Source organism: Pangasianodon hypophthalmus, chromosome 22 (assembly GCF_027358585.1).
Source record: "Pangasianodon hypophthalmus isolate fPanHyp1 chromosome 22, fPanHyp1.pri, whole genome shotgun sequence".
In the NCBI taxonomy this organism is placed as follows: Eukaryota; Metazoa; Chordata; class Actinopteri; order Siluriformes; family Pangasiidae; genus Pangasianodon; species Pangasianodon hypophthalmus.
In genome coordinates this window covers 2,762,500-2,774,798 of record NC_069731.1, presented here as the reverse complement: position 1 = coordinate 2,774,798, position 12,299 = coordinate 2,762,500, and the positions used below count along the sequence as shown (strand labels likewise).

Sequence of the window (12,299 nt, the reverse complement as noted above, 5' to 3'; positions counted from 1 at the left end):
AGACAACAGATGGCAACAGATGGACTATAGTTAGTAACTGCAGATAAAAAGTAGCCATTTGGCTAACTCTGGGACATTTACATTATAAGCACTGCAGTTTATTAATGTGTGTTGCCCCTGTTAAAGAAAGAAAGAAAGAAATTGTACACCTATCTACACCTACTACTTGTTTTCACTGGAACTGTATTTTTGTACATGGTGTAACAGTAGAAGTCTGTGTTCCTCGACTTTGGGGGCGAGGGCTTCCTCAACGGAACATCATGCTGCCAGAAACGGAGGAGGACATGGAAAGAACTTGAAAGAAACAAAACATCGTGTCTCGGCTCTTCATGGAGGAGCAGAAAGCCATAAATCTACACTGAGCGACTGTGGGCAGAGAACTGGGGTGAAGTATTAAATAAAAAGCCATATGCTAATTTTTTAAAACTTTTTTTTTCTCAGTGATTGCTAGGAGATCAGGATGTGTGACAGCTTTTGTGACAGCTTTACTATTCATGAGACGCCTCGTGAAATCAGCAGAACATGTTTAGCGTCTCTTGACGTGACTTTTTGTGGAATATTGGATGAGTCATGCTCGTATTCACGGCTGCAGGGGAAAGTAGTGTTCAGTTTCAAAATTGTGCCTTAGGCTTGTTCTGCATGTCAGTCTGCGTGTTGTATGTTAATAAGCTGATCTAGTGGTGCTCATTTCTGTTAATTATCTGAAAGGATTGGATCATCATGTCAACAAGTTAAGATTTTTCAGAGTTAAACTGGATCAACGATGGTTCCTTCTGGGCTAAACGATGTAGCGAGTTATGATCAGGGTCATGTTTAATGAATAAACTTTTTACTGAAGACAAGAATGAGAAGGAGTTTTGGGCTTTGAAGCCGACTGAACAGCAGAGCAGAGGAGGTTTGAAAGAAAGTAGACCAACATAAATCCTCTTTTTCTCACAGATTAGACACAGAGATGTTTTCAACTTTGCTTTTATGTCAGTTTCATCCATTGTTTTTTTTTAATTTTTATTTTATTGTTTTAGTCATTTATATAATCCATGTTTAATTAGTGATGCTCCATCCATTAATTTGAAAATTTGTAAGAGTTAATGAGGAGATATTCAGTTAACTGTTAAGAAGGGGAAGAAATAAATAATAAAAAAAACAAAACACAAAACCATGTGTGTGGCGTAATCAAGTATTTCTGTTGGAGGCGTGAGGATTTGTTTTTGACAGACATAATATACTGAGATAATATACAGAAGAGACTTATTAAGCCAAATACAATTCTGGAGCTATTTGTGCAAAACTAAACTGGATATTCCAAAACATTAAATGTAACTGTAAATGGATAAAAATGTAGATTTTTACTAAGAAAAAAAAATTGAATAGTTTGCAAGTTACAGTGATGTAAGAGGAATAAAACACATCAGGATGTTCTGTTATGGGAAAATAATCAATCGATTTTGAGATGATAACAGTGACTCCACTTGCTAATGGGGTCGTTGTTGTTGATTATTGTTCTAAAACTGCACAACACACACACAGTGCTTCATTCCTGACTTAATACACTCCTCTAGATAAAAGCTTTGAAATATAAAAAAGTTTGCATGTAACTTCTGTGACACGAAGGGGAAATCTGTAAAACGTGCACACACAAAAAGAAAATAAAATTGTAATAATAATAATAATAATAATAACATGAAGATGCGTGAGTGTCTCGCGCTGACTTTTCTTTTGAAGCCTAATAGCGGCGCGTGACGTCACGGCGCGAGCACGCGCTTCGTAAACATGACAAAAACTTATGAGCAGCGATGCCTTTGGGTGTGAAGTGTAAGTTTAAACTTTAAAAACATTTTATTTATGCGTGTAGTCGCCGATAAGGCGCGGTTTATTCTTAGCGAATGTGGTTTTGAAGCCAAACTGGGACTGAATTGTTGGAAATTTCTAAATGACATTAAACTAGCGTAGTGTCACTGAGAGCTAGCATAACTAGCCGGTTAGCACACTCAGTCTCATTCCACTGCTAATGCTAACACCTGTTTAGCGATTTCTGAGTGATTATAGAGACGTTGTGGACAGAAAACTGCTGTAAAACATTTTAAGACACTTATAAATATTTGTTTTCTCATTCTGTAACGTTGTAAGATTAAGCTAAAAATATGTACAGTGAGTCTCGCGATATCTTGTAGTATCACGATATCTGTGAAATTTAATTAGCACATTGGCAATAACAATATTAATAACTTAACTAGTGTAACTGACCCTTATCTGTATTTTGGTGGATATTGGAAAGAAATCCCTGTTTATTTATTAAACCGAACAATTTACAAAAATAAACAATTTATATATGTTTAAATTCAGTTAAGTGAATGTGGTATGTTTCTATACATTTAGATTCACTGGTGCTAAATTTCTTATCTAATTTCAGATTTCAAGCACAACAGAGTAACTGTGTCCCAAACCACATCATTTTCACTATGTAGTGCACTAGTTAGTGCCATTCCTTTCTTCTAATCACGGACGATCCTGAAGGTGTTATACCTGTGCATCTAGCTGACTTCACTAAACCCAGCATGTGAGATGAAGGAGAAATGAGAAACCACTAAACGCGCTCCTCTTATACAAAGCATCGGCCACTGAACGTTCCTGTCATGATGAGCGCTTCCAAGCCGGACATCCTGTGGTCGCCGCATCACGCCGACCGCTTTGTTATCTGCGACTCTGAGCTGAGTCTGTACCGAATCGGCGCTGTCGGCACCTCAGAGGCTAAAGCTGGCGCGCTGCCTTTATCCGAGGAGACGGCGGCGACGCTGCTGGCCATTAACTCCGACACGCCGTATATGAAATGCGTAGCCTGGTACCCGAAGCACGAGCCGGAGTGTTTGCTCGCTGTGGGCCAGGCTAACGGTCGAGTGGTGCTCACTAGCCTTGGACAGAGCCACAACTCCAAATGCAAGGATCTGATGGGGAAGGAGTTTGTACCTAAGCATGCACGGCAGTGTAATACGTTGGCGTGGAACCCAGTGGACAGCAACTGGCTTGCTGCGGGACTGGATAAGCATCGAGCTGATTTCTCCGTTCTGATTTGGGACATCAGTAGTAAATATTCTCCCGAAGCCATACCGGCTGAGAAGCTCCGTCTTTCTGGAGATGCCGATTCTGGCATGGTGGTGACAAAACCACTGTATGAGCTTGGACAAAACGATGCGTGTTTATCTCTTTGTTGGCTGCCTCGTGACCACCCGAAGCTTTTGCTCGCCGGAATGCATCGCAACTTGGCCATTTTTGACTTGCGCAACACCAGCCAGAAGACCTTCGTCAACACCAAAGTCGTGCAAGGCGTTGCGGTGGATCCGCACTTCCCTGAGCGTGTGGCGTCCTTCTTCGAGGGCCAGGTGGCCATCTGGGACCTGCGGCGCTTTGAGAAGCCAGCGTTTACACTCCCTGAGCAAGCCAAGCCGCTCACCAAAGTGGCATGGTGTCCGACACGCACCGGTCTTCTGGCTACGCTGACACGTGACGCCAACGTTGTGCGCCTCTACGACATGCAGCACGCCCCCACAGGGCCCGTCGGCTCAGACGAAAGCGAGCCCACGGTGATCGAACGAGGCGTGCAACCGGGCGGTGGCGCTGACGGCGTCATCAGCAGCTTCGCCTGGCACCCGTCTGCCCAAAACCGCATGGTGGTGGTAGCACCCAATCGCGCCATGAGTGACTTTACTGTGTTCGAGCGCATCTCGCTGGCCTGGAGCTCCACCACGGACCTTGTCTGGGCGTGCGGACGCCACCTATACGAGTGCGCTGAAGACGTCAGAGACGGCGGCACCGCTGAGAAAGACATCGCCACTAAAATGAGGGAGCGTGCTCAGTCGCGCTACGGCCATGACACCGTCCAAGTGTGGAGGAACCACCTGCTGGCTGGTGGGAACGACCCCCAGATCAGGTCCCTCTGGTACACTTTGCATTATATCCTTTACAAGCTATTTAATATCAAGACCAGTTCTGTGTTAGTGTACATGAAAATCTGTTGATATTTATCACATATATTGTGCTCTAAAAGTTAAAGATGCAGTTTGTAATATTGAAAACTAATTCTAGATCTATAATCATTTCAAAGATACTTTTAGAAAAAATACAATTTGCAATTTTTGCAACGTAATCTATCTGGTGAGTTTCTTTTCATTCAAACTTTGGATTATGTTTTTGTGGCCCGGAAATATGCAAACAGAGATGCTCAGCATCACCCCTTTTCCCCTTTTCCCTCACATGGCTATTAACAGACAGCAGAGGGCCCTAAAATGACAAACCGCTCCTTTAAGAGCCAACTCGGGCATCATTTCCTTTAATTGTTGCCAACCGTGATCATATTTTTGTCATTTGTTAAACGGTTTATTCATTGTTTTACATGTGCATCATAGACACTTAATCATTATCTGAATATTCCATTTAATTAAACTGAGAATCTAGCGAGCGATTGCAAATGCCAAAAACACAGCATTCGACAAAAAGAAAAAACATCCTCCACTTCCTTTTGTTCTCTGCTAGTCGTGCTCACTTTATGTGGTAAACTACGCCTTTTAATTTTAACGCGATTGCTCTTCATGACCTCTTTTCATCATGAAGGTTGATGTATGTCCTGTAAAAGTTTCCTATATAAGAATCACTCATGCAGCAGTACACTGAGGACATGGAGCAGAGACAGCAGGGAAATAAACAGTCTCTGATCTACTCAGGCATCAAGAATATTGTCAAATCCTGCTCTGGTAAGTAGCTCAGTTTTCAGCAGAATAGTAGCATATATGACATGGCTATTCAGACCTATGTATGTGTTATGTTCATTCAGGCACTACAGAGTTGCGGCGCTGCTGGAAGGGCTCCGAGAGGCCGACAGACGTGGCGCAGTACCACAGCGAGGAGCGCAGCCTGGCTCTGCAGCTGTGCGGCTGGATCAGTCGCGGGCCGGACGTTGACGTCGAGCCCTTTCTCAGGTCTCTGGAGCAGGAGGGAGAGTGGGAGCGAGCCGCCTCTGTGGCCCTCTTCAACCTCGACATCCGCCGGGCCATCCAGATCCTCCATAAAGGAGCTTCAGCAGAGAAAGGTACAGGCTTCTTTATTACTGAAATAAAATACAGTACCGCGTACAGTTTATACCACAGTATTTAACACTACAGAGATGCGGCTATACAACTAGTTAGTATAGTTAGTTAGTATAGTTACAGACTATTTAAACCGTTTTCACTAACATTACAATGACGCTGTGAAGATGGTACGATTGCAAAGAAGCAAGTTTGCTCATCCTGTAGGGGAGAACTGGTCTGGTAAATACATTGTCATTCTTGAAATCAATTAGTGAGAAAGCTACAGCGTGTCCCAAAAGTCTCCATACATAGAGGAAATTAACACTTTTTAGCAAAACGTAAATTTAAATACAAACCATGCTCTACATGATTGTCATTTCTTTGTAAACACACATGGAATCGTCTCTCTCACTCATGATGAACTCGTGTAAACACATCTGGTTTTATGCGTGTAATTGCATGTCCATCACAGCCTTCCTGATCCAGCCATGAGAGTGCTGAGTATGTCCTTCTTTTAAACTTTGCAATATTCCTTCTCAGCACTCAGATACTCAGGAGAAGTGCAGTACTTTAGAAACCACCGTATTAAAGAAGGCACTGATCTGATACCCAGTAAAAAATGATAGATTGGATATGGGAGAGAAAAAAAAAGAATGAATGTGATCTGATTCTGTAATAAATAGGAAAATATTGGAATCGGATTAAAAAAAAATTTAAATGTTTATATAATGAGACTTGATTGTATTTATTATTTTTATTTTTTTGCTAGGATTGATCTTTATATAAATGCTTTATTATATTTGCAATGCAAGTGATTTGTGTGAAAGTGTTTAACTAAATAAAAGCTGTGATTTTGTGTAGGTCATATTTTTCCCTGTTTTTTTTTTGTCTTTTCAATTATGACAGCTTTTAAAATTATTTTAAAGCTTATTAGATTTTAAAGAAATCAGATGGGTGTCAATATCAGCTGATACTCAAGTATTCAGTATCAGAAAAGAAATACTGGTACTGTCATCTCATATAAATAAAAATAAAATCATTTTATTTGAATTAGGCGGTTTCTGTTGATTTCCATCTCCAGCGCTTATTGTACTACTAAAATAAACACGATGAAGGGAGTCACATGTACATGCTGAGACTCCTGTTCAGTTAAAATGCTGACCAGTGAAAAGAGATAAACATACCTGCAAATATCCAAGGTTGGAGCATTACTATGAAGAATGAACACTGGAACGTCTCGTCTTATTAGACTAGTTATTGAGTCTTGGGCAGTATAACAGAATGATTATAGCTTTGCTTTGCCTTATTTTAGAATTGCACTGAATTTTCTTGGAGCAGAACTCCACAGAAGGTTGTAGTTTGTGCGCCCGCGCTCTAATGCACCGCGCCTGTGTGTGACATGCCGAATGTCATTAGATGGCTTGTATGAAATCTTAACAGCGCTGAGAATCCCTGACCAAGAAATTTCTCGTTTACGGTAACATATAAAGCAAGAGATGGCACAATACCGTTTATTATTTTCCGATACTGAAACTGAAACTTTGAGTATCGATACCTAGCAGATCATTTTTTCTTTAAAAACTTCTAAGCCTTAAAATGAAAAAAAAAAAAAAAGACTTATACTGCAGAGATAATAAAGTATAAATATAATACAAATGAATCCTAACAAAAAAATACAATCAAGTCTCTTTATATGTACTGCAGTAAGGCGTGTGTAATGCACTAATTTTAAATACCCTGATACTTTAACACAACATGTGTGCAGTGTAACTGCCTGCAGCGTTCACTGTGTTGATGTGTTGATGTGTTATCCAGCTGACCTGAACTTGAACGTGGTGGCCATGGCTCTGTCGGGATACACGGATGAGAAAACATCTCTGTGGAGGGAGATGTGCAGCACGCTGAGACTGCAGCTGAAGAAGCCCTACTTGTGCGCTATGTTCGCCTTCCTCACCAGTGAACCGGGGGCGTACGACGCAGTGCTGGTGTGTAACGAGACGCACATCAGTGTTCAGAATACAGCATGTAACGCAGTGAATGAATGTGGCTTTAAGTCAGGATTTATCTGTTTGTAACAGTATGAGAGTCGCGTGGCTGTGAGAGACAGAGTGGCCTTCGCCTGTATGTTCCTCAACGACAGTCAGGTAAAAACCTTTACTCGTTTGTTTGTTCATTCTTTATACATTTTAATTTCTTGTACCCAGAGACATCAGTTTGTCTTTTAAGGATGTTTTAACATGTTGGGAAAAAAATCTTAAATATATTGATTGGTTGAATATTTTTGTTGTACTTTTCAGAATACATTTTAATATGTTTTACCCAGAGTTAGCAGTTTCTTTTAAGGATATGCTTTTATTTATTAATAAACTTAACATTAGTTAGTTAGTTACATACTTAAGTGTAACATACATGCATACTTACTTGCATACTTGCTTAAATACTTAGTTGCGTACTTATATACTTTCATACTTACATCCTTACTTATGTATATACGTACATAAGTACTTGTGTACATACTTATGTACTTACTTGGATACTTCATTAATTAATTGTGTATTTACGTAGCATTTTAATATTTAACATGTTGAAAAATATTTTCTTTATTAAATATATTTATTATTATTTTAAAAACATTTCTCTGTATGCATTTTAATGTTATACTGAGAGTTGATAGGTTTATCAGTCTTTTAAGGATATTCTTTTTACTAAAATGATCATGCTTGGTTTATTTATTTATTTATTTATTTAGATAGATAGATAGATAGATAGATAGATAGATAGATAGATAGATAGATGGTAAGAACCCAGAGTTATCAGTTTGTCCTTTTAAATATGATAATTTCTAATTACTAAAATTAACACGCTTTATTTTAACATGCTTGCTTGCGTATTTATTTATTGATTGATTTATTTAAAATTCATTCATATATTTGATTTATTTGTACCAGTGTTTAATTTATTGTTTACTGCTGTTTGGTGTCAGCTGTCACGGTACATTGATAAGCTGACCAATGAGATGAAGGAGGCGGGGAACCTGGAGGGCATTCTGCTGACGGGGCTGACGAAGGACGGAGTAGATCTGATGGAGAGCTACGTGGACCGCACAGGAGACGTGCAGACCGCCAGTTTCTGCATGCTCAGGGTAGGACAACCTCTCAGACACGGGCTTTCACACACACACACACACACACACACATTTTTCTTGTATTTCCAAAAGCCCAACTCTGATTCAAGTGAGTACTCCAGCGTTCATCAGACCTGTAGCCTATATCATCAGACCTTACTAGTGAGGTGAATTTTGACGTGCTTGTCTGTACTGAGAAAAGAACCGAAAACTCCATCCGTCAATTTGAATGAATCAGTTTGTATTTTAAGATATTTATTCATTAATTTACTATTTTTTTTATTTAACATTAATATGCTGTGCCCAGACTTTATGTACTTTACATATATTCCTTTTTATTATTACAAAAATTACATTTTACCATGCTGAAAAATATAATTTAAGATATTCCATTTTAAATCATTTTAAATAAATTCAATTGATTGTTTCATTAGTTGACTGACTGATTTTTTTTTTTTGTTTTTAGAAAACATTGTAATATGTTTATAGTACAAAAGACAAAAGTTATCATTTTATCTCATAGAATTTTTGTTTCATTTTATTTATACAAAGATGTTTGTTTGTTTAATTAACATTTTTATTAAATGCAAAGCTATCAGTTTGTCTATTTTTATATTTAAGCAAAATCACACGAGCAAGACTGCTGTTGTAGTGAATATCAGCATGGCTGTGACTCGGCTGTAGGCACGAGCGCTGCAGGTAAACGCAGATGTGCTGATATTCACTACAAAGGCACGACTGCAAGTGTGATTTTGATTTTATACAACAGTTTTATAAACAAGAAATTAATATCAAGTAACTGACATTTCAGACACAATGTGATGAAATATTTTGTTTATTTTTACTCCGTCAATGAAAACAGTTCCCAAAGAAGGCACAGCTGGATAGAGCGTCCAACGATTAAATTCAAATATTCTGGAGTATTCCTGTAATAAAAAAGAAATGTGAGGAATGAAGAAATTTTTATAAATGCTGAATTGTTGTAACAAATTATAACATTTTAAGGGCAAATGTACAAGTGAGATTTCTGCTTTAATAATGCTGGGATAAACCAATGATTTGTGTGTGTGTGTGTGTGTGTGTGTGTGTGTGGGTGGGGTCAGGGCTCGAGTGCTGAAGTGGTGAAGGACGCGCGTGTACAGTGCTGGATCGAGAACTACCGCAACCTGCTGGACGCCTGGAGGTTCTGGCACAAACGGGCCGAATTTGACATCCACAGGAGCAAACTGGACCCCAGCTCTAAGCCTCTCGCTCAGGCAAGACCTCACTGATGCTCTAAGTAGTGTTCTTCATTGGTCGACATGAAGAGATCCTAATAAAAGATGTCCTGCTTTCTTCTCCTGTGCAGGTGTTTGTGAGCTGTAACTTCTGCGGGAAGTCCATATCGTTCAGCTGCTCCACCGTGCCCCACCAGGGCCGCGGATTCAGCCAGTACGGGGTCAGCGGCTCGCCCACCAAGTCAAAGGTCACCAGCTGTCCTGGCTGCCGAAAACCGCTGCCACGCTGCGCCCTCTGCCTCATGAACATGGGAACGCCAGTGTCCTCCTGCATAGGTACTCAATCAGCAGCACACTCTAGTGTAGCGGCATTCTAGTACAGGAGCTAACATGTCTGTATGAATGAAAGCTTAATGGCTAGATTTTGTTGTGTTAAATAAATTAGCAAGAACCAGGGGGTAAAAATAGCTCACACATTAAAACCTGTATTTTTTCCCTTTTGTTACTGACATACAAATTTATTCAAATCAGAAACGTGTAAATGAAGTTTCGTGATTTTCACCAGGTACGGGAAAGTCTGACGAGAAAGTCGACCTCCCGAGAGATAAGAAGCTCGCTCAGTTCAACAACTGGTTCACGTGGTGCCACAACTGTCGCCATGGAGGCCACGCTGGTCACATGCTTAGCTGGTTCAGGTGAGCGCAGTCACATTACATTATTACATTATAGCTGTATTTAAACAGTAATGTTTTATTCATTACTAAATTAAAAATGGTAATCATTTGCAAATTGCTGTGCTGTAAGAGGAATAAAATGCTTCCAGTCACACTGTTATAGGAAAATAATCAATTTCAGGATGGTAATGTCACTTCATCACACCACCATGTTGTTGATTATTTTCCTATAACAGCACAAGACAGGAGTTTTATTCCATACACAACATTTTGTTGACTTAAAAGAGCTCTCTCTCGTATGCAGTCCTGTGCAAAAGTCTTAGGCACATGCAAGGAAATGCTGTAGAGCAAAGATATAATCAAAAATAATGAAATTAAATGTTTCTACATTAGAAAAAAATACTATAAAGAGCAGTAAACAGTAATAAATGAAACAAAGTCAGTACTTGGTGTGACAGTCTCAGGTACAATTTGTGCAGTTTTGTAAGGCAATGAGCTGTAAGTGTTACTGAGCATCTTGCAGAAGCAGCCACAGTTCTTCTGGAGACTTTGTCACACTCGCTTCTTATTTTTGCAGCGAAACCCAGCAGCCTTCATTGTGTTTTTTCTGTCTGAAAAGTGTCTCTTATGGAATCTGCTGCTTTCTTTACTGACATAAACATTTTCTGTAACATTTAATTTTGTGCTGGAAAACTAATGTTTGGAATCTAAAATGTTTTTGTACTGAATCAATAATGTAGAAGTCAGAAAACAAAAATCTATAACAAAGTTTGTACTAAAAAAATAGGGTTCCTAAGACTTTTGCACAGTACTGTGTGTGTGTGTGTGTATATATGAGAGAGAGAGAGAGAGAGAACTCTTTTAGTCAACAAAATGTCAAGAGTGTATGGAATAAAACTCCTGTCTTGTGCTGTTATAGGAAAATAATAGAGATAGAGATTAATTGTAGCTGTTATCACAATAATTTTGGTCAACCTGGAACTCAATTTTAGCACAAATACTTTTATTTCACTTTAGCACATAATTATACATTACAACTTTAAATGTATACAATTTTAAATTTACATTAGGTTTTTATTTTATGCTTAAGTGTTCTTATATTTAGGATTTAATCAGAGCTCATAGTCAGGATTAAAGTGTGATCAGCCACTCATTTCTTCAGTCTATTGTAAGACTTGCTTAATGCTTGCTAAAACTTTAAGCAAGTCTTACAATAGTCTGAAGAAATGAGTGGCTGATTACACTTTAATCCTGACTATGAGCTCTGCTTAAATCTCTGATTGTAAGGAAGTGTGCCAGCGCTGCATGCACTACTTCCTGGGCACTAAAATGTGTCTCTTCTCTCCTGTAGAGACCACAGCGAGTGCCCGGTTTCAGCGTGCACGTGTAAATGCATGCAGCTGGACACGACGGGTAACCTGGTGCCCTCAGACAAGGTGTAGCCCTGCAGTGGTCCAGTCCTGCAGCCTGAGCAAGCGCATCTACACCAGGATTCAGTTCCTGCTGATGCCCCGACCGTGCTACGTCTACCTCCTCACTTCAAGATGAACTGACCTAGTCATACAGACTAAACACTGCATACGTGAAAGCACGCTAACATAAAAAAACCCACTGGGGGGGTGGGGGTGGGGGAAGGCGTGTCCTAGGACTTGCTAACACATGCTAACAGGTGTCTGTTTTCCTGCTTCTACAGACTGTTTGTAACAGTTTTATCACCTGTATATAAAGTCCAGTTTTGAGCAAGAGTTCAGCTCAATTGAGTGTCTTCCATCACCTTGTGCATTGCTTGTCCTCGCTGTCTGTAGAAGCTTGTGTGGAGGCAGCAGTCACTTGTAGAGTCAGGCAGCTGTGTGCTCGTCTCTGGGCGTACTGGACTCGCTGAGTGCCATGCAGGGCTTCAGCACCGCCTCAGATAAAGGCTGCTGTGCTTTCAGAGTGCTGCACTGGGTCATGTGGGGGCACGGTCTGATTTTTCAGCTCTTCACTGGGCTTCTCTGCACCAGGTCTCACAAGGGGTAGACTGTATTTTTCCCCACCTCGCTGGGCGAATCAAAATGACCAGCAGACATTTCCTATTAAAAAAAAAAAAAAAAAAAAAAATTAGTTCATAAACGTCCTGCTGCAATTTAATACCAGTTTTATTATCAATTTAAAGTTCATCAAGATAACTGCATTAACCTTTGCAGTAAAATGTTCTTTTCGAAAATTGTTTGTTGTCGTGGTG

At 39.8% G+C, this 12,299-nt stretch overlaps 1 protein-coding gene across 2 annotated transcripts; it reads left to right on the top strand.

Annotated features, from left to right (window-relative positions):
* The first annotated feature begins 258 nt into the window (after window positions 1–258).
* On the top strand, window positions 259–11,565 carry mios (missing oocyte, meiosis regulator, homolog (Drosophila)). Of its 2 annotated transcripts, none has more exons than XM_026924627.3 (11): window positions 259–385; window positions 2,411–3,948; window positions 4,647–4,745; window positions 4,826–5,080; window positions 6,876–7,045; window positions 7,139–7,204; window positions 8,044–8,202; window positions 9,288–9,440; window positions 9,533–9,737; window positions 9,967–10,096; window positions 11,427–11,565. In XM_026924627.3, the coding sequence occupies exons 2-11, from the start codon at window positions 2,634–2,636 to the stop codon at window positions 11,515–11,517; spliced, it is 2,643 nt and encodes an 880-aa protein (XP_026780428.3). In that variant the 5' UTR covers window positions 259–385; window positions 2,411–2,633; the 3' UTR covers window positions 11,518–11,565. The 2 variants fall into 2 exon arrangements, with proteins under 2 accessions (XP_026780428.3, XP_026780427.3); XM_026924626.3 differs by lacking the exon at window positions 259–385 and adding an exon at window positions 1,702–1,812.
* The last annotated feature ends 734 nt before the right edge of the window (window positions 11,566–12,299 follow it).

Coding starts and splice junctions, on each gene's coding strand:
- mios (XM_026924627.3), top strand. CDS start 2,634: ATGATGAGCGCTTCCAAGCCGGACATCCTGTGGTCGCCGCATCACGCC. Junction 4,746..4,825: donor TATTGTCAAATCCTGCTCTG/GTAAGTAGCTCA, acceptor ATGTTCATTCAG/GCACTACAGAGTTGCGGCGC. Junction 5,081..6,875: donor AGGAGCTTCAGCAGAGAAAG/GTACAGGCTTCT, acceptor TGTGTTATCCAG/CTGACCTGAACTTGAACGTG.